Source organism: Rousettus aegyptiacus, unplaced genomic scaffold, assembly GCF_014176215.1.
Source record: "Rousettus aegyptiacus isolate mRouAeg1 unplaced genomic scaffold, mRouAeg1.p scaffold_m13_p_6, whole genome shotgun sequence".
In the NCBI taxonomy this organism is placed as follows: Eukaryota; Metazoa; Chordata; class Mammalia; order Chiroptera; family Pteropodidae; genus Rousettus; species Rousettus aegyptiacus.
The window spans coordinates 38,029,522-38,054,473 of record NW_023416309.1 but is presented as its reverse complement, the minus strand read 5'-3'; the positions used below and the strand labels follow the sequence as shown (position 1 = coordinate 38,054,473).

General features: G+C 49.9%; 1 protein-coding gene across 3 annotated transcripts; it reads left to right on the top strand.

The window, feature by feature from the left end:
• The first annotated feature begins 262 nt into the window (after positions 1-262).
• Positions 263-24,952, top strand: PYROXD2 (pyridine nucleotide-disulphide oxidoreductase domain 2). 3 transcript variants are annotated; one of them, XM_016164239.2, is made up of 16 exons: positions 266-1,641; positions 5,715-5,734; positions 8,127-8,220; positions 8,295-8,368; positions 10,350-10,505; positions 12,412-12,565; positions 14,375-14,436; positions 14,539-14,636; positions 16,715-16,856; positions 17,264-17,398; positions 18,719-18,791; positions 19,061-19,217; positions 21,356-21,510; positions 22,228-22,334; positions 23,775-23,895; positions 24,683-24,952. In XM_016164239.2, the coding sequence occupies exons 1-16, from the start codon at positions 1,515-1,517 to the stop codon at positions 24,751-24,753; spliced, it is 1,746 nt and encodes a 581-aa protein (XP_016019725.2). In that variant the 5' UTR covers positions 266-1,514; the 3' UTR covers positions 24,754-24,952. The 3 variants fall into 3 exon arrangements, with proteins under 3 accessions (XP_016019724.2, XP_016019725.2, XP_036078339.1); XM_036222446.1 differs by lacking the exons at positions 23,775-23,895; positions 24,683-24,952 and adding an exon at positions 22,976-23,141; XM_016164238.2 differs by lacking the exons at positions 23,775-23,895; positions 24,683-24,952 and having other exon boundaries at positions 263-1,641; positions 22,228-22,880.

Sequence of the window (24,952 nt, the reverse complement as noted above, 5' to 3'; positions counted from 1 at the left end):
CCTAAAGGTTTCAGGTGTTGAAGGAACTAGAACTACACCTTGGGCAGAAGTCATCAGAAGGCGGCAGTGACGGACAGCCACCTGAGAGGACGGCATTCTTTCTTAATGCCATGATTTTGTGGACAGAAACTTAAAATATCAACTGTGGAAAATACAGAAGAGCATGGAGGGGAGAGACTCAAGTCTGGAAGCCCCCCCCCCCCCGCCCCCGCTGCTTCGGGTCCCAACTGTTGTTGCTTAATTTTTAGCAGCTGCATGACATGACATGTCTGTCCAGTTTAACCAAAACCCCAAGTTTTTCAATATAACAATAGCACCAGAGTGAACATCCTGAGAGGGATGTTAGCAGAAATTTGCGGGCAGTGGGGCCCTTCCGTGGCATGTGGAGGGGGGTCTGAGTTGAGAGAAGGGTCTCCAGAAAACCCTCTCGCTCAGAAACACCTTTTCCACATTTTCTCCCAGTTTTGAGATGTGTTTCTAACAGCTTTCTAGGACGCTGACAGATGTCAGAGCAGTACAGACACCCCAACTCCCGGGGTGCATTTTTTCCTACTAGGGGAATGGCCTGGAAACTAATAGGCAGAAAACAAAGGGGTTCCTAGTTCAAGACAGGCCAGAGGACAGTAAGAAAGCACTTTACCTTGAAGATATTTACAGATCTTTAGTCCTTAAAGAAACTTGGAAAACAGGAAAGGTGCCAAAAGACAAGAGAAATGTCTAAGGCCTTCGCAAGAAAAAGGTGAACCTCAAGAACTGCAGATGAGCAAACTGGCCTCCTAGCCCTTCTGGCTAGTGCAGCGGCCTCGTCAGCTCACGGCATTTAAGCATCAGGGAGAGAACGCATGGCTCTCTAGGGCCCAGTGAGAGACGTGGGCCTCTCTGCAGTTTTTCTGAGGCCCTGGTCACAGTGGTGCTAAGAGGACGCTCAGCCAGCAGGCTCCCTGAGCCTGCCGTGGGTGTAGAGCAGTTCAGCGCTGTATCAGCTGGCAGTACGGGGCATGGAGCAGTCAGGCCCGGGTCTCCTTTACTCGGGAGCCCCACTCCCGCACATGGCGGGCACGTGATTCCTTAGTGAGAAGCAGGGCAGCACAGGGAGAAGAGGACCTTCGGCACCCTGTTCCAGCTTCCCCAGAGCATTCGCTGCTTACGCTCCCCTCCTCCGAGCCTCAGTGGCCCCGTCTGCACAATGGGAATTCTGGGGCTGACATGAGAGGCTGCACAGCTCCTGACACGTGGGGTCAGAGAATTATTAGCCTGGAGATGAGTATCCAAAGGCCTGGAGGCAACACAGCTTCAGCTGGGTTAACAGGCAACCTCCTTCAACCCTGTTCTGCAGGGACTCCATGCGGCGGAGTGTGCAGGTCAGTGTCCTCTGTTTGGTGTGGCCTGAGGCCAAGTAAGGCAACTGGACTGCAGCTCCTCCTCTCTTCCTGCTTTCTCCCTGCTCCTCCCCCTGCTTGAGGACACACGAAAAGCTGATTGCAAGCAAATTCCTGGCCTAGTACTTGGCGGAAATGGCTGCAAGTGGCCGAGGTCTCGGCAGGGCCACGAGAGCCTCTCGCTGCCCTGCCTGGAGACGAGTTCACTGGGAAGCCAAGGGACGCCTGAAACCTGAGTACGATGCAGTGGTGATAGGAGCAGGTAAGTCAGGATGAGCCAGAGCTGTGGGCTGGGAGGGCAGCCCTGCCCAGACGCCTGGAGGAACCCCTTCCCGAGCCCCTCCCCTCCCTCTTCTCTTGGCACAAGGTGGGCAGGAGGTGGGGCAGGAGCAGGTACTGTGGTGGAAAGCCCACCCACCAGTCTGCGAATAGGCACTGGAGTTCTGGGGATGGCTCTGCTGTCGCCTGCTCTGTGGTCTGGGGCAGCTTCCTGCCCTCTCTGGGCTTGGGTCTTCCCATCTAAAATGACCAGGGAGGACTAGGTGATCTCAGGGTTTCCATGTATCTCCTGCGATTAGCTGGTTGCCACCACATTCGTAAGAGTTGAAAAGAAAGAGCCCTGGGACAACAGACCTATGAAATCCAGCCCCCCCCAAGTGCCCTGATTTCTGGTCACCACCACTTCAACACTAAGGCCACCCACCCCCCAAAAGAAACGAGTCATTTCATAAAGGAGAGTTAGGAAAAAGTAAAAACAAGTCCCAGAGATCGTAGTGCATGTCTGCAGAGGGTGACAGTCCCCACTGCCCAGCACGTCTGCCACATTTTGCTGCTCTCCAAGGTGACTGTGAGGCTGCCTTCTCTCAGGGCCTTCCAGTCACGCTCAAAAGGGCCCAAAGCTCAGCTCTTGACATTATTTCCAGCTGGGTTTATACAGAGAGACAATGACAGGACCCAAAAAAAGAACATGCTCATCATACAGCTTTAAAGGTGCATCATGTTTTGGCATTTCTTTGTTTTTGTCCTCTTTATTTTTGTGCCAATAAATATTCAAGCCACCCTTCCAGGGGAAAATGTGTGCGTATATACACATGTACATCAATTTGTTAGAAATGCTGAAATGAAAGAAGTGTAGCACACAGTTTTACAGATAAAATAACAATACTCTAAATTCCGAGTAGTTGATTCTCACCAAATTTCTGATTTTTGTCAAACTCAGTAGCCAACCTATGGTTGCAAGCGACAAATGAGGATGGTTCCAAAAGGAATGTTGTTTCAGATGTTCATTCACTTTAAAGAGTAGAATGAAAATGTCACAACGTAGCAGCTACAAATGCAACACACTGTTGAGTTTAACCTGCATATTAGCATTTTCTCCATCACTCTCTTAAGTATAACAATCAGCAGAGTAATAAATCAAGCCCTGATGTGTAACGCTGATTTCCATGGTGTGAATACTCCTGCCCTAACGTCACTGAATGTGAATTTGGGAGAGACAGCAGTGCATCATTACACAGAACGGCATCCGAAAGGTTACGTAGAGAAAAATAACTGCCAGGGCATAGATAATAGTAATGGAGTAAAATAATTAGAAAGCAGCAAGTTTCGAGTATTTATTACCTTTATTTTTTAATATAACTTATTTCATTGTAAGTTTATACGCTTTAATTTTTAACAATGGCTGTGTTTGACAACAGCTTGCACGTGACCTGGGCTGGGGAAGCCTGCTCCGGACCCCCTGACAGCTCAGTAAATGGGAGCACCTGGCCCTCTCAGCCTCATAGAACCCCCACCCACCTTTTTCTTGGGGCAGCTCACCCCTGCTGTCTCCTGGTAGGGAGGTTGACTCTTGGTCTTATCTCTGTATCCCTGAAGTAACACCAGTACCTGGAAGCCGCCTTGAAGATAACCATGATTTAGTTATCTGACTCAATGTGCCTAAGAATGACCCAGGAGCTCTTTCAAATGCACTTCCTGGTGATCCAGACTCTGAGGATTGAAGGTGACTCTGGAGCTCAGCACATCTAACCAACACTCTGAGTGGATCCAATGCTGTAGCCCACAGTCAAGATGCCACGTTCAGAGCAGCTTCCCTGCAGAGCCCAGTGTGCCAGCTCCCTAAGGATCCCAGGAGTCAGGCCTGGAGATTAGCTTAAGGTCCCTTCAAGGGGCAAAGGGAGGTCACCAGAAGCCACAGAAGGGCTCAGCCAGGACTAGGGGTGGGGGAGTGGTGGAGGGAGAAGGGTCCTGGGATATTGTATCCTTGACCTTTGTCATTTGAGATGTATTTGTGCATGTGTGGACTTATGTGTGATAATTGAACTGGAACCCAGTTGCCTGGAAGCCTTTATTAGTTTTCCAAGATTTATAATCAGCACTAATTAAAGGACAAATAGCTACCATTTATTCAGTGTCTGCTAAGGGTCAGAGCTTTACATATATTATCAGTCATTCTCTCTGCAACACTGAGAGGTCCCAGCATCCTCTCTGTTTTACATATGAGGAAACTTAAGGCTCCTGGCTGGTTTAAGTGACTTCCCAGGGTCATGCCTGGTGAATAGCAGAAGCCAAGTTGAGCCCAACATGGTGGGCCTTTAAGTTGTATGTATTTGAGAGCAGGGCTTTTCAAACAGCAGATTGCAATCCATCCATGAATCCCACCCAGCAATATTAATATTAAGATAATTTTCAAAAATACGTAATAATAGTGTACCCACCAGCATTTTTAAAAAATGAAGTATAATCAAATAGATCATCACCTGATTATCACATGATAAGGGTTAATATTCCTGAAATTTTTTGTGTCTGTGAACTACGCTTTTATGTGTGTGTGTGAGGGGAGGCGGTGCCAAGTCACAGTGTAAAATACATTTTTTTCCCCGTGGATCATGGTGACAGAGGTTTGAAAACCTCATGGTAGAGAGTCTTTTAAGGGATGAGAAATTGGCTCAGTCATCTCTAAAATTCTGGCAGTTTCTATGTGGAAATTTTAAAACAAAATCAGTTCAGCTGTGAAGAAATCCATCACGTGGGTCACTGCTGCTCCCCTGTTTATGAATGTTTGTGAAATTATCGTTGAGCATTTTATCTGAGTCAACACTGGGTTCAGGTTGCTGCTCAGAAAACATAGTCATCTTCTGACATCTTTGAAGGCACGGAGCAACCTTCTGTCACCAAGTGGTCCAGACAGTGCTGGACTCCCCTCCCTGAAAATGACGAGGGCACGTTCTCTGCCCAAGGAGACTCTCCATCAGCAGCTGCACCTTATCCTGAGAGTGAGGAAAGAGGATGCCGCTTAGCCCCAGCGCCCGTGTGCACGGCGTGTGTGTGTCTGAGACCACCTGCATCAGAATGACCCAGCTGCTTATGAGAAATCGCATTCCAGGCCCTGCCCCCAGCCTGCAGAGTAGTCTCTGGGGAGGGGTCTGGGAATCTGGGTGTTTACATGAGTTCTCAGGTGATCCTGAAGCTTCTCAAAGCTGCTGAGGCACTCACTCACTACCAGTGGGCTTGGCGTGGAACATGGGATCTCAAGCCAAGTTCGGGGCTCTTATCCTGGGGGCAGCCCCCCTACAATTTCTGGAGAGAAACTTTATGTGTAAAATAGGTAAGTTGGCCCAATCGGCTAATACCCCTGAAGCATACTGGCCACTCTATCACTCATGGAAGCTGTATCTGTTTAATTACTTCATTTTGAACAGTTTCTATTTTGAGAATACTGAAGATTGAGAAAAACAAACCCGTGTGCCTAAAGCCTTCTGGGGCTCTACTATGAACCACATTTGGCGAAACAAGCCAAGCTTGACGGCGACTGTCCACACCGCCAGTTCGCCTGGGCGGCCAGTGATTTTGTGCTAGACGTCAGCACACCAGCTCTCCCGGCACGTCTGGTACTTCCGCGCTCCAGCCCTGCTTCCCTTCTCCTCCTCGCCGAGTAAACCGACTCTTCCTCTGACAGTCACCTGCTCTTCCCCCAGTGACGAAAGCTCAGCAATACGAGGCTTCATGGACGGCTTTGGTCTGATGACCATGGATTTTTTCCTTCCCCCTCAGTCCAGCATGAGCCTCTGACCTAGTCAGGATGACAGGACATTTTTCATGACAGGGTAAAAACAAAGGTTTTCTGACTCTACGCAGACCAGGTATTTTATAGCATCGAGCTAGATGCTGTTCCAATATCCAGGTACAGATTTTAGGGATCCCCCAAGTTTCTGCTACCTCTCCAAGATCTTCACAGGCCTGGTGACATGATGGGTGGCCACAGTCCTCAAGGAAAATGTCTGTCTTCCCACTGACCCGTGTTACTTCCCTCCCCTCTCCTCTGTCTCGTTGCAGGTCACAATGGGCTGGTGGCTGTGAGTACCTCCCCCCTGCCCCACTTCACTGGCCCCTGGGTATGTGGCTCTCAGGAGCCACAGGAAAGAAGGAAAGCCAGGCTAGTCCCCTCTCCCTGGTGCTGATGAGTGGCTGGGTCAAATGGACATTAGCAGCAGTTAAGGAGGATGTCCTTAATGCACATGGACTTCCCTCAGGACCTTGGGAGAGTCAGGAAACTTTCAGAGGTGGGATGATGAAAAGGTGGAGAAGCGTATAACTGGCATAGCCTGGAAGACATGTTGGAGCCTGGGGTTCAGGTAACTGGAGCTGGGCGGGGCCCTATGATCCCAGATTACAGGCAATGCTTGTGTGTAGAGCCTGGTGCTCCCAGATGGGTCTAGGCCATATACTAACATGGAGAGCACAGCAGCTACGCAGCCCCCCGTGGACCCTGGAGACAGTGAGGAAGCCAGTCCAGCAGAGGAGATCTGAATCTGAGCTGGGCCAGGTTACCCCAAGGCTGTATTTCTCAAACCCGAGTCCCTGCACCCCCAGGAGGCCATAGGGCATGTTGAGGGTGTTCGGGTCACAAGACAAACACGGAACATCTTCCTGAAGCAGTGGCAGCTCTAGAATACCAATATATGGGATTTAGCAATGTCAGGAAACTATGAGATGTGTTAAATCTGAATACTTTCCCTGATTTACCAATTTTTCTTGAACATTTTGCAAGGAGATATTTAGTAACTCAACCCATTGGTAATTAAAACATCAGTTTAATATTAATATAAACCTGGGTTTGTCTCCCAGCTCTGTCTATGAGGGGTAAGGCAAGTCACTTAGGCTCTCTGAGCCACAGTAAAATCCGACTACAGACGCCCATCCTCAGAGCTGTTGGGAAGGGAACAGGAGATGTGCTTCGCGGTTCTGGCACATGCAGCATCACACAAATGGGGACGCGTCACACAAAGGAGGCCCACGTGGTCACCTCCTAATCAATTTGGGTGGCGGCTCCTCGCAACATAGAGAATGCACACCATGGGAACCCTGGGGTGGCTCAGTGAGAGGGTGTGAGGAGGAACCGATTCTCAGATTTTCGCTTTGGTTGGATAATTTGAGGGAGAGTCTGAGGAAGCAGGAAGGGTTTGCTCTGGACTGGACACTGTCAGGAAGTGGCACAACCCTGTTCCTGGGCATCTTGATAAATCTCGTCCAGAGGGAGGGGGGCCTGGTGTGAGGAGAGTGGCAGCTGGCGAAGAAGCCCAGAGGGGGAGCGTTCGGTATTTTGCTGGTGGCCCAAAGGTTCTGTTTTTATTTGTGCTTAGACAAAATTGTGAAGGAGGCTTGTTCTGTTCCAGTCTAGATGTTCTCAGACACCCCTGGTCCGAGGTGCTCATTCTAACAGGAGAGTAACACAGCTCACCTCCGAGGGCCAGGCCAGCTTCCCAGTGTCGGGGTTGCTTGTTTTTCTTTCTCATCGGGATATGTCAGGAGTAGAGACTCTGGGTTCAGACCATCTGGATTTAATTCCCAACACCTCTACTCATCAGCTCTGTGTGTCTGAGGAGACTATTTACCTCACTGAGCTTCAGTTTCCTCATCTGTGAAATGGGAAGAATTGTAGTGCCTACCTCAAGGGTGCTGGGGTCAATTAAATGAGATGATCCACTCTGGTGTCTGGCACGTAGTAGTTGCCATGTGAACTTTTTTAAAAGTCTAAGTTCTGAACTGCGCCATCCCCGATGTTACCTTGGTGGTGGTGGTGGTGGTTGGGAGGACCAGCATCTTAGATCCGTAGACTCAAGGCTAGTTTAATTCAAAAAATATTTGTTGATTTCCCACTAAGCGCTAGAGAAAAACCATAGTAAAACTCCTGCATCATTTGTTCCCCCAAATAAAACTGTGTTATGACCATAGCTTCAGTTATCGAGCATGTTCCGTGTGCTGGAGAGCCAGCTCACAGCAGCCCTGCAAAGTAGGCAAAGTGGATATTATTATCTTCAGCCCTATTTTCGCACATGGGGGCACAGAGGCCAGGTGGAGCAGGCGCCAAGACAGAGAACGAGGAACAGAAGCCAGCAGTCTAGCTCCGTGCGCATAGGCAAGCTCACTATGCTGCCTCTCAGGGCTTGTGAAGAGGGATGAGGCCCGCCCCGGCCTGGAAGGGATGGGCCTGAGTTCACAGAGTCACCTGGGCCTGGCAGGAAGGATGGTCACCTTCAGCTGGGAAGTGGAAGGGCAGGAACAGCCATGTTCAGTCTCAGAAGACAATTGGGAAAGTGTGGCTTTAGGAAGCAGGGAGAACAGCATTCCCGGAGCGGGGAACAGCAGGAGCCGAGGTGTGGCATGCTGGCCCTGGAGTGAGGAGCCTGAGACTGCAGGTTGGCCTGGGGATAAAGGGAGGGCCCCGTGTGCCCCTCCCCGCCACAGGCCGCCTACCTGCAGAGACTAGGGGTGAACACAGCTGTCTTCGAGAGACGCCATGTGATCGGGGGAGCAGCTGTCACTGAGGAGATCATCCCAGGTGAGCCCTGAGAGGTGGTGTGGGGGTGGCAGGGGGTGACCACTGGTGACTATCTTTGTCTTTTTCGGTTTCAGGGTTTAAGTTTTCCCGAGCATCCTACCTTCTCAGCCTGCTGAGGCCACAGATTTACAGCGACCTGGAGCTGAAGGTAGAGCTCTCCTGTCTGTGGCCGGATGGTGTGGGGCGGGTGGGGGGGGGCAGCTCCAGCTCCCTGCCCTGGGGCGAAGCCTCTTACTACTTGTGTGCCTGTGGTCGCTCTTCCGTCCGAGGGTTCGTCTGTCTCGCGCGGTCTCCTTGGTACATTCTCACACATGGGTTTTGCCTAGCCCACCTTCGTGTCTTAAAAATTGGGAAATTTCACATAAAAATTGGATTTCTTTTGACGGACAAGCTTTGTCATCATCAGGCCCCTATTCCTACATGCAGCGCGATCTGATCCCCTACATGGGACGAGGGTCCCGCCGCTGCCCCATCACTTCCCGGTGTCCTGCCTGGCCATGGCAGAGAAGCCGCCTGAACCCTTATGCCTCTGAGTTTACAAAGCTGCCTTAGGACATGAGTCCGATTAAACTTTAGACCCTGTTACCATTCTTGGCAGCCTCAGCAGTAAGTTGGAGAGACTTTCATCTTTTCTGGCTCCTGGGCTGTTTTGAGGAGATCCTGAGAATGCTCTGTCTGCGCCTGTTGACTTCTCTTAGTGACCTTAACCTTGGTCCACAAGCTTGCCAAACTCTTCCCCGTACCCTTTCAAATTCCTTTCACCCTTTACTGCCTCCTTTGTCAACCCAGTCACCACATTCCTGGAGCCCGCTTAGCTTCTACCTGCTTGTCACCTCTGTCATCCACCACTCAGAGAAAAGGGGCCTCTGGGCCATCTGTACACGAAGCTGCTATGCACTTTAGCACCAACTTTAAATTGAAAGTTTGAAATTCATCAGATGTTGAACCACTGTTCACAGCTCTTTGGCCACTGGTTCATGTAGATGAGTTCTCTGAACCAGATAATTACAGAAACACACTCGAGAAATTACTCTTTTGAGCCCTAAGTCAGGGGCTCAAAGAATAGACAAAGAGAGACAAAGATAGAGACAGAGAGAAGAGAGGAAGAGCCTGTCACCAACCAGGCTTGGGAATGAGTCTCTGGTTTTCAGTCTGCACCAGACTATAGCTGAAGGCAGTTTGCAAAGGCACCAGTTTGCACAGTGGCAGAATAGAATGTAGGGGGGTGGGGATGGGAGTAGACCCTCCTTTTGAAAAACCTAGCTTCTGAAAACTAAGAATCACAGAATACAACTTTTCACATGGTTATTCTCTTTTAAAAAAAAGAGAGAGAGAGATGTACTCTTGGCAAGTTCTATATACTACTCAAATATTTGTAAATCAAATTATATTTTAAATGCGTCAAAGGAGCTTCCGTTTAAGGTGACCCTGGAGTAAATGAGTCTACAAAGTAAATAAAAATTTTTGATGTGAGTAATTTTTCTACTTTGCGAGTATGGATTTTGACATAGCCATTGCTTTATTGCATCTTTCTAAATTTTAATTACTTATTTCTGGCGTGGGGGCAGTTATAGACCAGTGCTGAGAGCCCAGGCTTTGGCATCACATATATGTGGTTTTGAAACTCAGATCCACCTCCCAATGTGATTTTGGACAAGTTATTTAACTTCTCCGAGCTTCTGTTACTGTATTTGTGCAATGAGGATGATATATTTATCGAGTTGTGAAGTAACCACTATGTAAACCTTCATACGGTTCCTGGCACAGGGCAGCGTGGTGTGGTGTAGCATGCTGTGGTATAACACGGGGTGGCATGGTGCCGTGTGGCGTGGTGTGGTGTGGTGGGGGTGTGGCATGGTATCACAGTATGGCATGGTGAGGCATGGCGTAGTTTGGTGTGGCATGGCATGACACAGCTTGGCGTGGTATGGTTTGGTGTGGTGTGATATGATCTGTCATACGGTGCTGGGGGAAAAGAGCTTTTTATACACTTATATTAAAAAATAAGAATCGGGGCTTTAGTAACCTGCACAGAGGTACCTAAACAGTCAAAAATACAATCAGAGAGGGGCCAAGGGCAGAGGCCACAGATCTCTTCGATTGTTGCTTGTGCTGTCTGTGTTCTGCAGAAACACGGGCTGAGGCTTCATCTTCGAAACCCCTACTCCTTTACCCCCATGCTGGAAGAAGGCACAAGGAACAAGGCGCCCAGGTCCCTTCTCTTAGGCACAAACATGGCAGAAAACCAGAAGCAGATCGCCCAGTTCTCACGGAAGGATGCTCAGGTAGGGAAACTAACTAGCGATTGATCTCCTTTTGGAGGAGGCTCTTGAAAGGAAATGGGCCTGGTTGGCATTGTCCTAGAGCACGTGTCTGAAGGCCACAGAGGCTTTGACAGGCCACCCTGCCCCCTGCCCTAGCAGGGCTCCTACCTGTGCTAGCCTTTGATCTTGGGCACTATGAAGAGGAGATGGAAGTCAGTGATTAAGACCAGCAGACACCAAAACCCCTCAAACCTGTGTGTGTTTAATATGAGGCCACCATTTGGGTGACCAGCTACTGAATATCAAAAGGGAATCCATTGCTATGTACTTATGCTCTCTGTACTTTCTATCTGTCCTGCTTTCAGACGGAACTCTAAGTGGTTATCAGTATTAAAGCACGTAAAGGCCAAAAAGAAAGATAAAAAGCAGATCAGAGACAATTAAGGATAGAATGAACTGGATCAGGAATTTAGGACAAAAGAGTCATAATAATTATTCATTCAGTTTGGCATCGATTTCCCTGACAGCCTACGGAAAGAGCTTGCCCATGATGGTATGCAGGTCTAGTGAAAGAAGGTGCCCACATCCGATGGAGATGCACATTTTTTTTTTCTTGAGATTGCATTCTAAGTAATTCGTTGGGTAACTTTACACATTATTGAGTGTCGTGGGCTTGGTGTGACTGGTTTTGCAGATATGAAAAGATTCTTTGAATGGCTATTTTTTGTACTATGCCTACGTATAAGCTGAAGGCATAGCATTAATTCATTTGTTGGTGGAGACATTTTTATAAGAAGAACCTAATATAATAATGCGTTTTGCTTTTTTGTTGTGTTACTCTAGTTTTGGGTGAGACCGAGAGAACCACAGATACGCAGTGTTTCTCCTCAGCTAGCAGTATCCAAACCTGGATGACAGTCAGAATCACCTTGAGAGCTTTGCTTTTTTAAAAAAGTGATTCTTTTGTTGGGGACCACTGCTTACACCCTCTTCTCCAAACCCTGCCTATCTTAGATGCACTAGAGAAGATTCGGAACAAGGCTGGGTCGCTGGTCCTGTAAGACAGTGGCTGTTGGCTGGAATGCTAGGAACAGGAGGCAGAGGCCACATCCCATTGCGGAAAGTAAAGAACATGAATTCTTGTTTTGTCTTTACATGTTGTCATATTAAAGGCCTGCTGCAGAGAAACCTGTTTAACTTCATTTTTATCAAGACTTCTCAAATGTACTTCGGCACAGAACGTTTATGTAACAGTTATTAAAATTCCATGGGTATATCCATGAGTCTAGATGAACCAAAAACTTAAAACTCTGGGCTGAAAATCAGAATAAGGCCTCCCGTAGCACAGGCATTCATCCCTGCTCCTGTCGCCCATCCGGTGAAGGAGGGGTGGGTGTCCTAACCAGGCTGTCAAAATGAATTCCGTCATGGGAGCTTGTGCGGTGAAGGGATGCAGGCTTCAGTTTCTACTTAGAGATTCGAAGACCAGGGAGGAACAGTTAGCATGCTGAAACACAAGGAAACAGATCTTTCTTTTATCGGTAATATGTAGACAGACAGGACAGAAAGAAGAAACTCGTGAATGGTTTTTGGTTTATCACAGCACATCCTAGGACACGTGCCGATTTTCCGTGGCTGACCACTGTTCTTGGCCAGATTCAACCAGTTTTCCCCGCCACCGCCCGGTGCCTCTCCCACTGCGCAGACTCTCTGACCTCCCCTAGTGTTGACATCAGCACGCAGACCTAGGACTGGGAGTAACTCAGCACAGCCACACAGAGCCACGGCTGGGCATGAGTCCTGAGGAACCATGGAGCCTCAGCTGAGACACAGCAGGCCACGTGGGGTGGCACGGAGGGCCGAGCATGGGGGCAATGTCTTCGTGGGGTTCTAGGCAACGGGGCCTTGACTCGGTGCTCTGTTCCAGGCCTTTCCCAAATATGAGGCCTTCATGAATCGCTTGGCATTAGCCATTAACCCTCTGCTGGACTCAGCCCCTGTGGACATGGAAGCCTTAAGGCAGGGCTCCCTGCTACAAAGGCTCCAGGCGCTCTCCACCCTCAAGCCCCTGCTGCAGGCAGGTAAGTCCAAAGTGCTGGCCTCAGGGCATCGTGCGTGACCTTCACAGAGTTGAGCCTATTTTCTCAATGCCTGAGCATAGCCTGACCTTCCGAGGCAGCCTGCCAGCCGCTATCCATTGATAGGGGCTGTCTGGAGCACGGTCACAAGAAGCACTTAGCCTGGCGCGCCCTAAAACCAGAGCCTGACACAAACGCTTATGTGCAAGTCGTTCATTTTGAAGGGTGGCCCAGGGAAAGGAGGAGTGAAGCTGCAGAGAGGGAGAGTTCATACCAAGGTGTCCTGCTGTGCTGGCCACTGCACAAGTGACAAGGTGCCGAGCCTGTGAGGACCCCGTGGAAGCATTATGAAGTGGACATGAGGACCGTCCCCAGGAGAGGAGAGGGGGAACATTTATCCATCGCCTTCTGTCCTCCATTGGTCAAAGCGCGCCCCGTGACATTAAATCCCATATGGGGCTGTGTATCCATGGGTGCCAGGTGGTTTTGTGGGTGTCCTGTCACAGTGCCAGGGAAGCCCCAGGGAAGAAATAAAGAGGCACATCTGGCAGGTGTGAGGTGAGATGTCAGTTTCACTGTGCGAAGCTGATCAAAGCCTACGTGGAGCTCATCGCCATAGGCACAGCTAGAATGCGAGGTGGATGCCAAGAGAATTTGAAGAGGTGCCCCATACGAAAAGGATACTAAATTTGAACTCGGCAAGAAAAAATTCTGTGGTCGATTTTTGATTTCTGCCATAGGTATGAGAAAGGCAGTCTCCCCAAGCATACTATTCTTTTCTACCACCCCTCTAGGGTGTAAAGACCAGTTTACCCTCTAGGTTCTAGACAAATACTGAACCAGTTAGCAATGGTCACAAAATTGCTGCATAACAAACAACAATAAAACTCCGGTGGCACGTAAACATAAAAATTTATTCCTCATGAATCTGCGTGGTCCAGCTGATCTCAGCTGGGCTCGGCTGATCAGGTCTGGTCTCACGCACGTGTGTGTGGCTGGGGCACATTGGCTAGGGCAGCTCTGCTCCAGGTGTGTCTCATCCTCCTCTTGGCTTCAGGCTAGTCCAGGCGTGGCCTTCTGACATCAACAGCAGAAGCACAGTGGGCAAGCCCAGATGTGCAGGCCAGTTTCAAGCCTCTGTTTGCATCACGTCTGCAAACATTCCACTGGCCAAGAAAATCATGTGAATGAGTTCATAATTCAGGAGCAGGGCAGGTCATCCCCACTAAGGTGGGTGGCACTGCAGGTACTTGACAAAGTGTGTGGATATGGAGAGGGGCGAAGGACTGGAGTCAGTAGAATCTGTCACACATGCCGAAAGTGGACAGGGGCTCTCAGACTACCAGTCCAGAGAGCCTTGTGCAGTAAACATTCATGCACGTTTATGGAGGACCTGCTATGTGCCAGACACTAAACTAGCACTGGGGCCACAATGGCCAGAGATCACGGCCCCTGCCCTCAAGGTGTTACTGCCTGGTTCCTGTCTGAGATAGTCTGAATCAGTATCAGAGGAGTGGACTAATCAAGCCAGCTACCTACCAGGTCACAGGCCTTACAGAGTTTAAAGTTAAGGAATATGGAACAAATTAAATTTTGTTTCCAAAAATAATGCTAAGAACTAAAATGTGTTAAGTGCCTATGAACTTGCAAATGCTTTACATACCTCATTTAATCTTCACAAGAGCTCTTGGGAGTGTGAAATATTACTCCCATTTTACAGGTAAAGAAACCGATGCAGAGATGTTACGTTACAGATCAGAGCTTTTCCTTCTTGCCTGTCTCAGTTTATGTTTTATGAATCTTCTCTTTCAGGTCGCATGCTGGGAGTCCAGCTGCCTCAGTATTACCAGGTCCTCACAGCTCCAATAACCAAGGTAAGGGGCTCCCCAGCCCCAGGCTGGGCCTCACAGTGAGGCGGAGGAGGTCTCTCTTCACAAGGCCCCTAAGCCCTTCTCCCTGCCATTTTGCTGTCCCAGGTGCTGGATCAGTGGTTTGAGTCTGAACCTCTAAAAGCCACTTTAGCAACAGATGCTGTGATTGGAGCCATGACAAGTCCCCGCACTCCGGGGAGTGGGTGAGTCGGGAGGCAAAGTGGGGTGGCAGGAGTGGAGCAAACTCCTCAGTGAGAGCAGTAACAGGTGTCATTCACTGAGCTCACCCAGCCAGCCAGGCATGAAGCCGAGAACTTCCTGCACAATTCATATACCCGTCAAGGTAACGTCTGGGAGCCGTGGTTCAGAGGAGGGAAGTATCTTGCCCAAAGTCACACAGCTAGTAAGTGGCTGATTTGATTTGCAACCCAAGTTGTTTGACCACCATCCCCCTCAAAAATCTTCTTTTGTAGCCACTACTTTCTACTACTTCAAAGACTCCCACTTCCCACTGTGAGATCTCGACATGAAGATCTCTATCTTACTCTCTTTCTCCTCTTCTCTGTCTGGCTCACTTCTCTTCCTGTCTCTTCCCCTCCCATGAAGCCCCATGGCCCCTCCTTCTCCCACTGATTCTTTCCCTGGGTTCCAGAACACCCTTACACAGAGACACCTTTGTGAGGGTAGGAAGCTGCCTTCCCCTTTGCAAGTGGGGGTGTGCTGACAGCCTGATCCGGGAGGGGGCAGTCAGACACAGTGAAGTCTGCAGTTGTGGTATGGCTTAGTGAGCCCCTGTAGGAGCAAGAATCAAGGGTGTGTGTGTGTGTGTGCGCGTGCGTGCGTGTGTTGGGACAGAGGATGCTGCCAAGTGCTGGGCCATGTCCAATGCTCCAGAAGATGCAGCTAAAAGCTGTCAATGTGGCTTTTCTCTCAAGAGATGAGAACACCCTTTGGAAGGGGTTTGCAACACACATTAAGCCAGCCCCAAATTCCCCAGGGCCACGGAAAAGGGGGTTTGGCAGCAGTTGCCACGCCTCGGCCAAGCTCTGTGATCAAACGGCCAATTTGGATCTTCCAGCTGGGGCCTCCTATTCTTTTCTCTGTGGGTCTCCGGGAGGCTTAGCTAATGCCCAGGTTGTAAAATGTGCCTTTAAGTAACTTATTTCTTCATTAATTCTCAAAACTATTGATGGAGCACTTGCCCGTGCTAGGTGCTGGGGCTACCGCAGTGAATGGAGCTGAACTCCTGTGGGAGAGGTCGATATGAAACAAGTCATGAGAGTGGAGTGCCGTGAGTTATGATCAGGGAAATAAAGCAGGGAAACAATGTGGTCTCGGGCCAGAGGACCCTCCATGAGGAAGAGATGTTTAATCTGAGACTAAGGACAGGAGGAATCAGCTAAGCAAAAGAGAAAGGAGGAAGGGGGTTCCAGGCTGCTGAAATGTGCAAATGCCAGGGGTTGAGAAACCACATGGCCCATGCAGAGAACTGAAAGAGGTTAGCTTTTGTAGGCGTGGGAGCACGGTGAGGGATGAGGCTGAGGGACGAGCAGGCAGGAGCTCTGGGGGCCATGTCCAGAGACTGGCCATTTCCCCCAAGAGCAACAATGAGCCAGTGAAGGCTTGAAAGGAGAGAAGCAACAGGAGCGTAGCTGGAGATCAGGCTCCAGGTTCTGCATGGAGAAAGGTCTTCAGGGAAGAAAGACTGGAAGAAGGTGATCCAATTAGGAAGACATTACTGTAGCTGTTCAAGGAAGAAAAGAGAGAGAAGAGGCAGCAGGGAGCAGGGGAGTTGGAAAGTTCTTTAAGAGGCACAGTCGACAGCACTTGATTGGACGTAGGAGGCAAGATTGACACCCAGGTTTCTGTGGGAAACTGAAGGTGCCATTTTCTGGGCTGGTGAAGACTGAAGAGGAAATAGGTTGGGGAATAGGGAAAAGGAAGGCATTTAAGATGCTTGTCAAGAAACCATCCAAATGGAGGTATCTGTGGGTAGCAGGGCATACAGGCTGGAGCTCTGGAAAGAGCTGGAACTGTGGTTTGGGGCATCACCATCGTGTTGTTGCTAGCAGACATGTTTGCATGGGGAGAGAATATAGGTTGGGGAAGCAAAGGACTCTTACAAAAAGCCTAAGCTCATTTAAAGGCCAGCGTAAATGGGCTGGAGGGGCAGGGAAAGGCAAAAGATGTAAGATGGGATGGAACATTTGCATGTAAACCTCTGGGGAGATTAAATTCCACTGATTAAATTCCAGCCACTGATTCTGAGATCTGTCCTCAGGTATGTGCTGCTACATCACGTGATGGGGGGCCTGGAGGGAATGCAGGGGGCCTGGGGCTACGTCCAGGGTGGCATGGGTGCCCTCTCTGATGCCATCGCGAGCTCAGCCACTGCGCATGGAGCAAGTATCTTCACCGAAAAGGTGAATGGCCCCTGTACCCCATACCCTGATTATTGGTTAAGATCCCAGAATAGAACAAAATCTCAGATTTGGAAGGTCCTTTGTTTTACTGATGGACAAGGTGGGGCTCGGAGTCAAGGGGCTCAGGTTATGCAGCCTGTTTGTGACTGAACAGCTATCAATCAGGTCCCCATTTTTCTGTGGACTCAGGTCTCCTTTGAATTCACCACCATTAACCCACATTTGGGCTGAGCCTTCCCATTAGCGGGAGTGGGCTGAGGCTTCACCGAGGAGCTGCAAAGCTTGGCAGGGTGGATTTGGGATGAAGTCGTGCATGCCTAGGAGCAATGCAGACAGTGGAACTTCCCAAGACCCACCCTGCATTTTCCTTCCTGGGGTTTCTGGGGCCTCATTCCGATGGGCTCTAGACAGTGGCTAAGGTACAGGTGAGCAGTGGAGGACGAGTTCAAGGAGTCGTGCTGCAAGATGGCACAGAGGTGAGGAGCAAAGTGGTGCTGTCCAACGCGTCACCGCAGATCACCTTCCTGACGCTGACGCCACAGGTGAGGCCCTGGGGCTGGAGGCTGAGATGTCTGCTGAGACTGGGGCTAGAAAATGGGGGTGATCAATAGAGGCCAGACTGCATCAAGGTGGGAGATGCAAGTGCCAAGTCTCCCGACATGGGTGAAGCCACTCCTTCTCCTTCTTACCTAATAGGCAGGTAATGAACAGGGAAGAAGCCGCACAGGTAAGGAGAAAAGTCTAGAGTGGGTAGATGCCCTAGGCCATGCAGCTGGCAATCGGCAGAACCAGAGCTGGAACCCAGGTCTGACTTTGAATCCAGAGTTATTTATACAACTCTCCTGCTATCCTGATTTCTCCCTTTTAACCAACTCTAACTCCACTGTCAATGCCAATTATCTATTTCTATAAGAATTCTGCATAACAAACAACCACATGACTTCTGGGCACTAACAAGAGATACTAATTCAGCACACAGAGCTGGAGAATTCAGTTGATCTTGGCTGAGTTCAGCTGATCGGGGCTCACTCATGCACTGGCCACCAGCTGCGAGTCAACTCATGGGTCCTGCTGCTCTTGGCTGGGCTCCCTCATGTGCCAGGGGCCAGCAGGCTGTGGCTAGTCTGGGACCGTTTCTGCGGGAATGACCAGGGTGACTCATCTCTGTTCCATGTGTCTTTCATTCTCTAGCATATTCTCAGCATCTGGCGAAGGGCAAAAGCAAGCAAGCTCAATCATCCAAATACTTTTCAAGCTTCTATTTACATCCTGTTTACTAACATTGGCCTTGTCTCATGGCCAAGCCCAGAATTAGAGTAAGAGGGCGTTAAAGGGGCATGTATATAGGGAGGAGCAGAATTTGGGGCAATTTTTTGTAATTGACCACAACTTCCCTGTCTCTCAAAAGATATGATAATATGTGAATGAACATGGAGTTCCCAGCCATTCTTGGAACTATTCTTAGGTACAAACAACACTTTTCTGAGTGATTCCACTAATAAAATTTAACAAAGACTAGTTCAAAAGCATCTTGTTGAGACAATTCTAAGATCATCAAAATTTCCAAGAGCTTACAGACCAGAGTAGAAAAAAAGGACTGCAGACCACTGGCCATATCCCATGGAGGAGCTGGTGTGGGCCAGTTATAGTCAGGACTGCCGACAGAGCGCAGAAAAAGTGGCTGGCATTGAGCAGGAGCGGGTCCAGGAGGGCTTCACAGAGGAGGTGGTTTGGCTGAGCTCTGAAGGATGGAGAGGATTTCTGGAAGTAGAGGTCAAGGGACTGGTCTGAGCAAAGGAAGAAAGCAGCCCCTTGGGGGCCTTGGCCATCCTCGGGGCTTTCATGGAAACTTCTCCTTCCAGAAGTGGCTTCCTAAAGAGTTCACGGAGAGAATCTCTCAGCTGGACACTCGGTCACCCATCACCAAGATCAATGGTAAGTGGCACACCACACTGCAGAGCTGTCTCTTTTGACGTCACCTGAGTGAGCAATCTCCAGGTCTGGGGAAAACTGACCTACATCGTCATCTCTACCCCCAACCTCCAGCCTGCCCCTCAGTTTGAAGTTGAAACACTTTTTCATATTTTCTCTTCCCAGTCCACCACTTGGGTGAGCAGGGTGATGGTAGAGAAGGAGAACTCCTGGGTGGGAGAGGGCTGAGGACACAGGCCTTTGGGCCCTGACCCTCCTCTTTGGTCACTCAGTGGCTGTTGACAGGCTTCCGGACTTCCTGGCAGCCCCCGGTGCTCCCAAAGGCCAGCCACTGCCCCACCACCAGTGTTCCATTCACCTGAACTGTGAAGACACCGACCTCCTCCATCAGGCTTTTGAAGATGCCATGGATGGCCGGCCTTCCCACAGGTGGGTGGACCCTGAGCTTTGCATCCCTGGAATATTTCTACACATGGACCTTGGCAGAAGGGGTCGACTGTCCAGACACAGCAGGAATCGCCTCTTCCTCCTGGTTAAACATTTATGATGATGTGGATATCTGCCTAGATCTATGCTTAGTTTCCAAGGCCAGGAAATGCATCCCAGACAAGAAATCTCTGGGCCAGAAAAGGTTAAGTGGTGAAGAGTAGGACATGTTCATCCAAGTGTCACAGATTAACAGAAGGGGCAAAGGACTGCAGAGAGAATAGTGCTGGCATTTGGGAAGAACTGGAGGAAAAGATTTCTGGGAGAGAAAGAGATTATCTGATTCAGCAGCTTGTCAGAAGGCACATACTAACCTGATTCTACAGTCTCACTCATCTCTGAGCAGCTGGGTTCATGCGAAACTTCTAAAAGCGTTTCCCACCTCCAGCTGCAGCCGCATCCCTATCCTGTGGGAATAGGCAGGGATGTTGCAGGAGTGAGCATCTTTCCATACTGTCAGTTGTCCACCAAAACTTGTTGAAAACCTATTCTTGCCAGGCTCTGTATAGGTGCAGATTAGGGGAATTGGGAACCAGACATGAAACAGACAGAGTTTATCCTAAGACATGCACACGAATGTTCACATCGAGAGGTAAAGAGGATGTATGCCCTGAAAGAAGGGTAGAGGGCAAAGTCCACTTATCCATTCATAAATATTTTGGGGCCTCTATTCTAATTCAGGGACCTGGTCACAAAGCAGCAAGCAGAGTCAACACAGCCTCTGCCATCAGATCATTGACCTTCTATGGTGGGAGACAAAACAGTCGACCAACATGCACTGATGATATGGAGAAAAATAGGTCAGGGGAAGGAAGGGTTTGCTGGTCTGTATGAGGAGGTAAGGAAAGCCTTCTCTGATAACATGATGTTTGAGCAGAGACCTGAAGGAAGTGAGAATACAGGTCTTGTGGATATCTGAGGAAGAACATTCAGACAGTGGGAAAGTCAGGTGCAAAGGCCCTGGGGTAGGAGTGTGCTGCTGTGTTGAGGCCACAGGGCTGAGGCCAGAGTGGTTGGAGAAAGAGAACCTAGAAGTGAAGAGCGAGAAAGGGGTCAGAGCTGCAGCCGCCATGTCCTGCAGGGCCTTGTTGGCCATCCTTGGCTTTTACTCCAGGGAAGTCTGTGCAAAGCCCGACTTATACTTTAAAAGGATAACTCCAGCCGCTGTGTGGAGAAAAAGGGCCTGTGTTGCAATTGGTTACTACTCCAGAACCCAAAGGAGAGGGAACGGTGCCTTGGACCACGGTGGGGGCAGCAGAAAAGATGGGTATCTGAAGGCAAAATTGACAGGATTGCCGATTGACAGGAAGTGGGCTGTGAGTGAATAAGAGGAGCCACCAGAGCACGGCGTTTCCCTTATCGAAAGGGGGCAGATGGTGCATGTAGGGAGGAGCGGGTTTGGGGGGAAACCAGGCATTTGGGTTTGGACGAGTTACTTTGATGATGCCTAGTGGACATCCAAGCTCAAAGGAAACTGCAGCTGCAGGATGCAGGGAGAAAGGGCATTTCATGTGTCCTTGAAGGATGGTCATATTTGGAGATCAGGGGCAGAACGTGCTCTAAGTAGAACAGATGTTGTAAACAAGGGAGGGACAGGAGGCAGTTCCTAGTTCTGTTGGGTGTCAGGCGGCCCCAGGAGCTCTGTTTTACCCTTTCTGCTCAGGGAAGGTAATCAGGCAGGGGCAAGCTTGGTTGAAATCTGGCCGCCTGAGGACTTGCTGTCTTAGCCTGGCCCCTTCACTCATTCGTGCTATCTGGACCCTGATTAGGATACGAGTGGCATGGGGGATGGAGGCAGGGAATGGCCACGCATTCAGAGGGAGGATGGGCAGGACCAGAGATCCTGGGGCCTGGGGGCTGGAGCAGCTTCTCAGGAGTAGCCTGGGCTGTCCTGGTGGTCGCAGAACCCACGCAGGTGAACAACCCTCATGGCTTTACAGCGATAATTGGCCCGGCCTTCTCATCATTGTCTTGTCTCAGGCCTTCATTTTGTCCTCATCATCTCAGAGTAGCCCCCGCCCCTACCCTTGGGGCAGCTACTGTTCTTCAGGTCTGACCCTCTCTCCTCCCCCATCGCAAAGGCCTATGATCGAGCTCTGCATCCCTTCCTCGCTGGACCCCACCCTGGCTCCTCCCGGCTGTCACGTGGTCTCCCTCTTCACTCAGTACACTCCCTACACACTGGCTGGAGGCAAGGTCTGGGACGATCAGGAGAGAAACACTTATGCAGACAAAGGTAAGGAGGGCTAGACTGTCCTGTCTCCAGAGTGACAGCTGGCCATGTGGCCTGGATAGACCCCTCTCCTAGCCGCCCCATTCAGAATGAACCCCTTCAGGTTCTGTCCCAAGTGGAGAGAAGTAACCAAAGGAACCGAAGTCAATATACTGAATGTCAGCTGGGTTCAGGCACCGGGCTAAGGAAGTGAAAAAGACACAGTTCCTGCCCTCAAATTGCTCATAGTCTAGTGGTTAAGTCATAAGAAAACCAACCTTACAGTACAAGCTACTGTGTGAATCAAAGGAGGAAGCCGTGAGCCAGAGAGACAAGGAAAGCTTTCCAAAGGAGGGGACATTTGAGCTGGGTTTTAAAGGATGAATAGGAGTTGGCCAGGCTGCAAAGGGCATTCTAAGCAAAGAAACAGCTTGAGCAAAGCAGTGAGGTGGAGAAAGCTTCTCATAGTCAAGGGGAGACAAGTAACTTTGCGTTTAGAGTTGGGGTAAGGAGTTGGGAATGAGTGGGGAGCTGGACTACCCTGAGATCCATAGGCCTGAATTATTTATTTGCCTGTGGACCATTTTTGTGTTTTGCTAATTGAGATATAATTCGTATATGCTAAAATAAACCCATTTTAAGTATATGGTTTAATAAATTTTAGTAAACCTGCCAAGCTATACAACCATAACACCTCCTTTCTCCCAATGCCATCCCATTTTCCTGCTGTCTGGCACCCAGTGTTTGATTGCATCGAGGCCTATGCCCCTGGCTTCAAGGGCTCCGTGGTAGGCAGGGACGTTCTCACACCACCAGATTTGGAGAGAATCTTTGGGCTTCCTGGAGGGGTGAGTATAAGCCCGGGCTCCCTTCTTCTCTCTGCACCCCCTCCCTGGCGCTCCCTCCACACTCGGCCTTCACCAGAAGAGAGGGAAGTGGCAGAGACCACGGCGGAGAGGAGACAGAGAAGTGATCAGATCTGGGGCGTGGGGGAGGAATTAGGAGACACAGACAGGGGAGGCTGCGTTGCCAGGACTGTGGCCCTTCTGCGTGGATGTCCGTGTTAGCCCTCGCCGTCTGACTTCCTTCAGAGGGAGCTTCCATCCCAAGGCAGCATGTCCTCAGACTTCTATTCAATGTTTCAAACACTCACTGAGATTGGAGGCACGGAGGCCAGTTAGGAGGCCAATTCCTATACAGCAGCCACAAGGCTCATGTGGACATCGATCACTTGAACATGTCTAGGCCAGAATGAGATGTGCTGCAAGTGTAAGATGCATACAGATTGCAAAGACAAAAAAAATGGAGAATGTCTCATTAATAATCTTCATATTAACATGTTGAAACAATAATGTTTTAAATCTACTGGATTAAATGAAATATGTTGACACTAATTTCACTAGTCTCTTTCAATTTCAATGTGGCTACTAGAAAATAAGAATTATATATGTGACTTGTGTTAATTTTTTAATGGACCTCGCCGGCCCAGATATAGAGTAAAGGAGGAAAAAGAATGGATGGATGTGCAAGGCCTGGGATGGGCAGAAGTGACAAGTCTTGGTAACACTGAATGCAGAGGCCAGGGTGGGAACGATGTGAAGGGTCCAGCCTGGAGGCCGAGGAGGGGACGGTGGAGTCGGCCACTGAGTCAGGGAGGTGAGAGACCACAGACGCGAGGGATGAGCACGAGCTCGGGTTGCGGACGTGCTGAGAGGTTTGGCTGCAAGGACATCTCCGTGGTGGCGTCCAGCAGATGCTGGTCTTCTGCCCCATGTCCACGCTGCCTCCCTTCTCGGTTGATCTGACCCGGGCCCATGGAGGACATCTGGGCTCGGATCCCAGCGGCCTTTGTCTGCCATTTGCTGTGATTCTGCTGGAGCTTGGACCCACGGGGCCCAGGCGCAGATGGGTGTCTTGGCCAAAGAAACATGTGCCAGCAGCCAAAATGAGTCCAATTCCTCTATCGCTTAAATAGAGTGAATGGGATTCACGGACCACAGCAAAACCTTGAGAATCTCTCTTTTCTTTCCCATTCAGTCTCCTCACACTCTGAAAACACTCGCTACCTTTCTTTCTTCCTGAAAAAATGCCTCTGGAAAACTTCACCCCTAGCCCTAGGACGTGGGCCTATTCTCAATCTTCCCCTACCCTTTCTGATCATGAAAACCAAGAAAACATCCCGGAAGGAGAAGACCCTTCCTCAGAGAACAGGGGAGGGGGAGAAGGCCACAGAGGCGGTGAAGACCATAACACTGCCATATTAACAGCCTTGGCCCTGCCTCCCACAGAACATATTCCATTGTGCCATGGCCCTGGACCAGCTCTACTTCGCCCGCCCTGTGCCTCTGCACTCCAGCTACCGCTGCCCTCTCCAGGGCCTGTATCTCTGCGGAAGTGGGGCCCATCCTGGTGAGTGACCCTCGGTCCCACTGCCTTATGGAGCCAGCGAGGGCTGGCCGGACATCGGAGGCTTGCAGACAGGGAAACAGGATAAACAATGAGGAAAGCGGGGAGGGAGGGAGGGGAGCACGGAACTCCTATGAGAACAAACCATGCCCCATATTCAGAAGTCTCAGCACTTGGGGAAACAAACGGCAGCCACAGCCCACAGGTTAGCTCCCGCCACCTCCTCATGAGGTTTGATGATATGTCCCAGAGACATCTCTCCGAATTCTAGTTTGGGATTGTGAGACCCATGTCTCTGAATCCCTCCTCCATGTTTTAGCTCAATAAGAATCAGTAAAGTTACTCGATTTTAAAATCCTTCCCTGCACCTATCCCAAGCCTAACTGACCTCGCAAGGCTGCCGTTTCATTTGACACTTTCTCAAAGCTGTGTGGCCCTCAGCTTCCCAGAAAGACTCTGGACTTCCTTATCTTTCCCCTCAAGCCCTCGGTCTCATGTCTTAGTTGCGCGTGCTGAGCATCTCACCATCTAGCTCATCAGCTCATACTGAGAGGGGGCATTTGCTGGACTGTGTGCCTGGCCTCCCCCTAAGAGCTCTGAGGCAGGAAGCCTGGAGGGGAGCTCAGATTTGTCTTCATAGTGGACCCAGGTGGCTCTGTTGCCCACAGCCCAAGCACCTCCCTCGAACATTCTGTTCTGCTTGGTCACTGGCCTTTCTGTCAGTTCTGCCCCTGCCTGTTCCCTAGAGGGTGTTGAGCTCAGCTTTGGTTCACTGGAGATTCCCTTCCAGGAGGAGGTGTCATGGGAGCCGCTGGACGCAATGCAGCTCACGTAGTCTTCAAGGACCTCAAGAGCATGTGACCAACTCTGACCCAGGAAGAGGAATCCACCCTTGAGCTTTTAAGGCTCCATTGGATCATCCTCCCAGGCTATGGCTTGAGGCAGACCAGTCCTCAAGACTGAAGCGACCATTTCAGAATAAATGAACAAGTTATATTTGGTACTGGTAACTTAATGAATAAACTGGCTTTGTTTTATTAAAAACAATGTTTTATACAGA

Coding starts and splice junctions, on each gene's coding strand:
- PYROXD2 (XM_016164238.2), top strand. CDS start 1,515: ATGGCTGCAAGTGGCCGAGGTCTCGGCAGGGCCACGAGAGCCTCTCGC. Junction 14,637..16,714: donor CCCCGCACTCCGGGGAGTGG/GTGAGTCGGGAG, acceptor ATCTGTCCTCAG/GTATGTGCTGCTACATCACG. Junction 18,792..19,060: donor ACCCATCACCAAGATCAATG/GTAAGTGGCACA, acceptor TTGGTCACTCAG/TGGCTGTTGACAGGCTTCCG.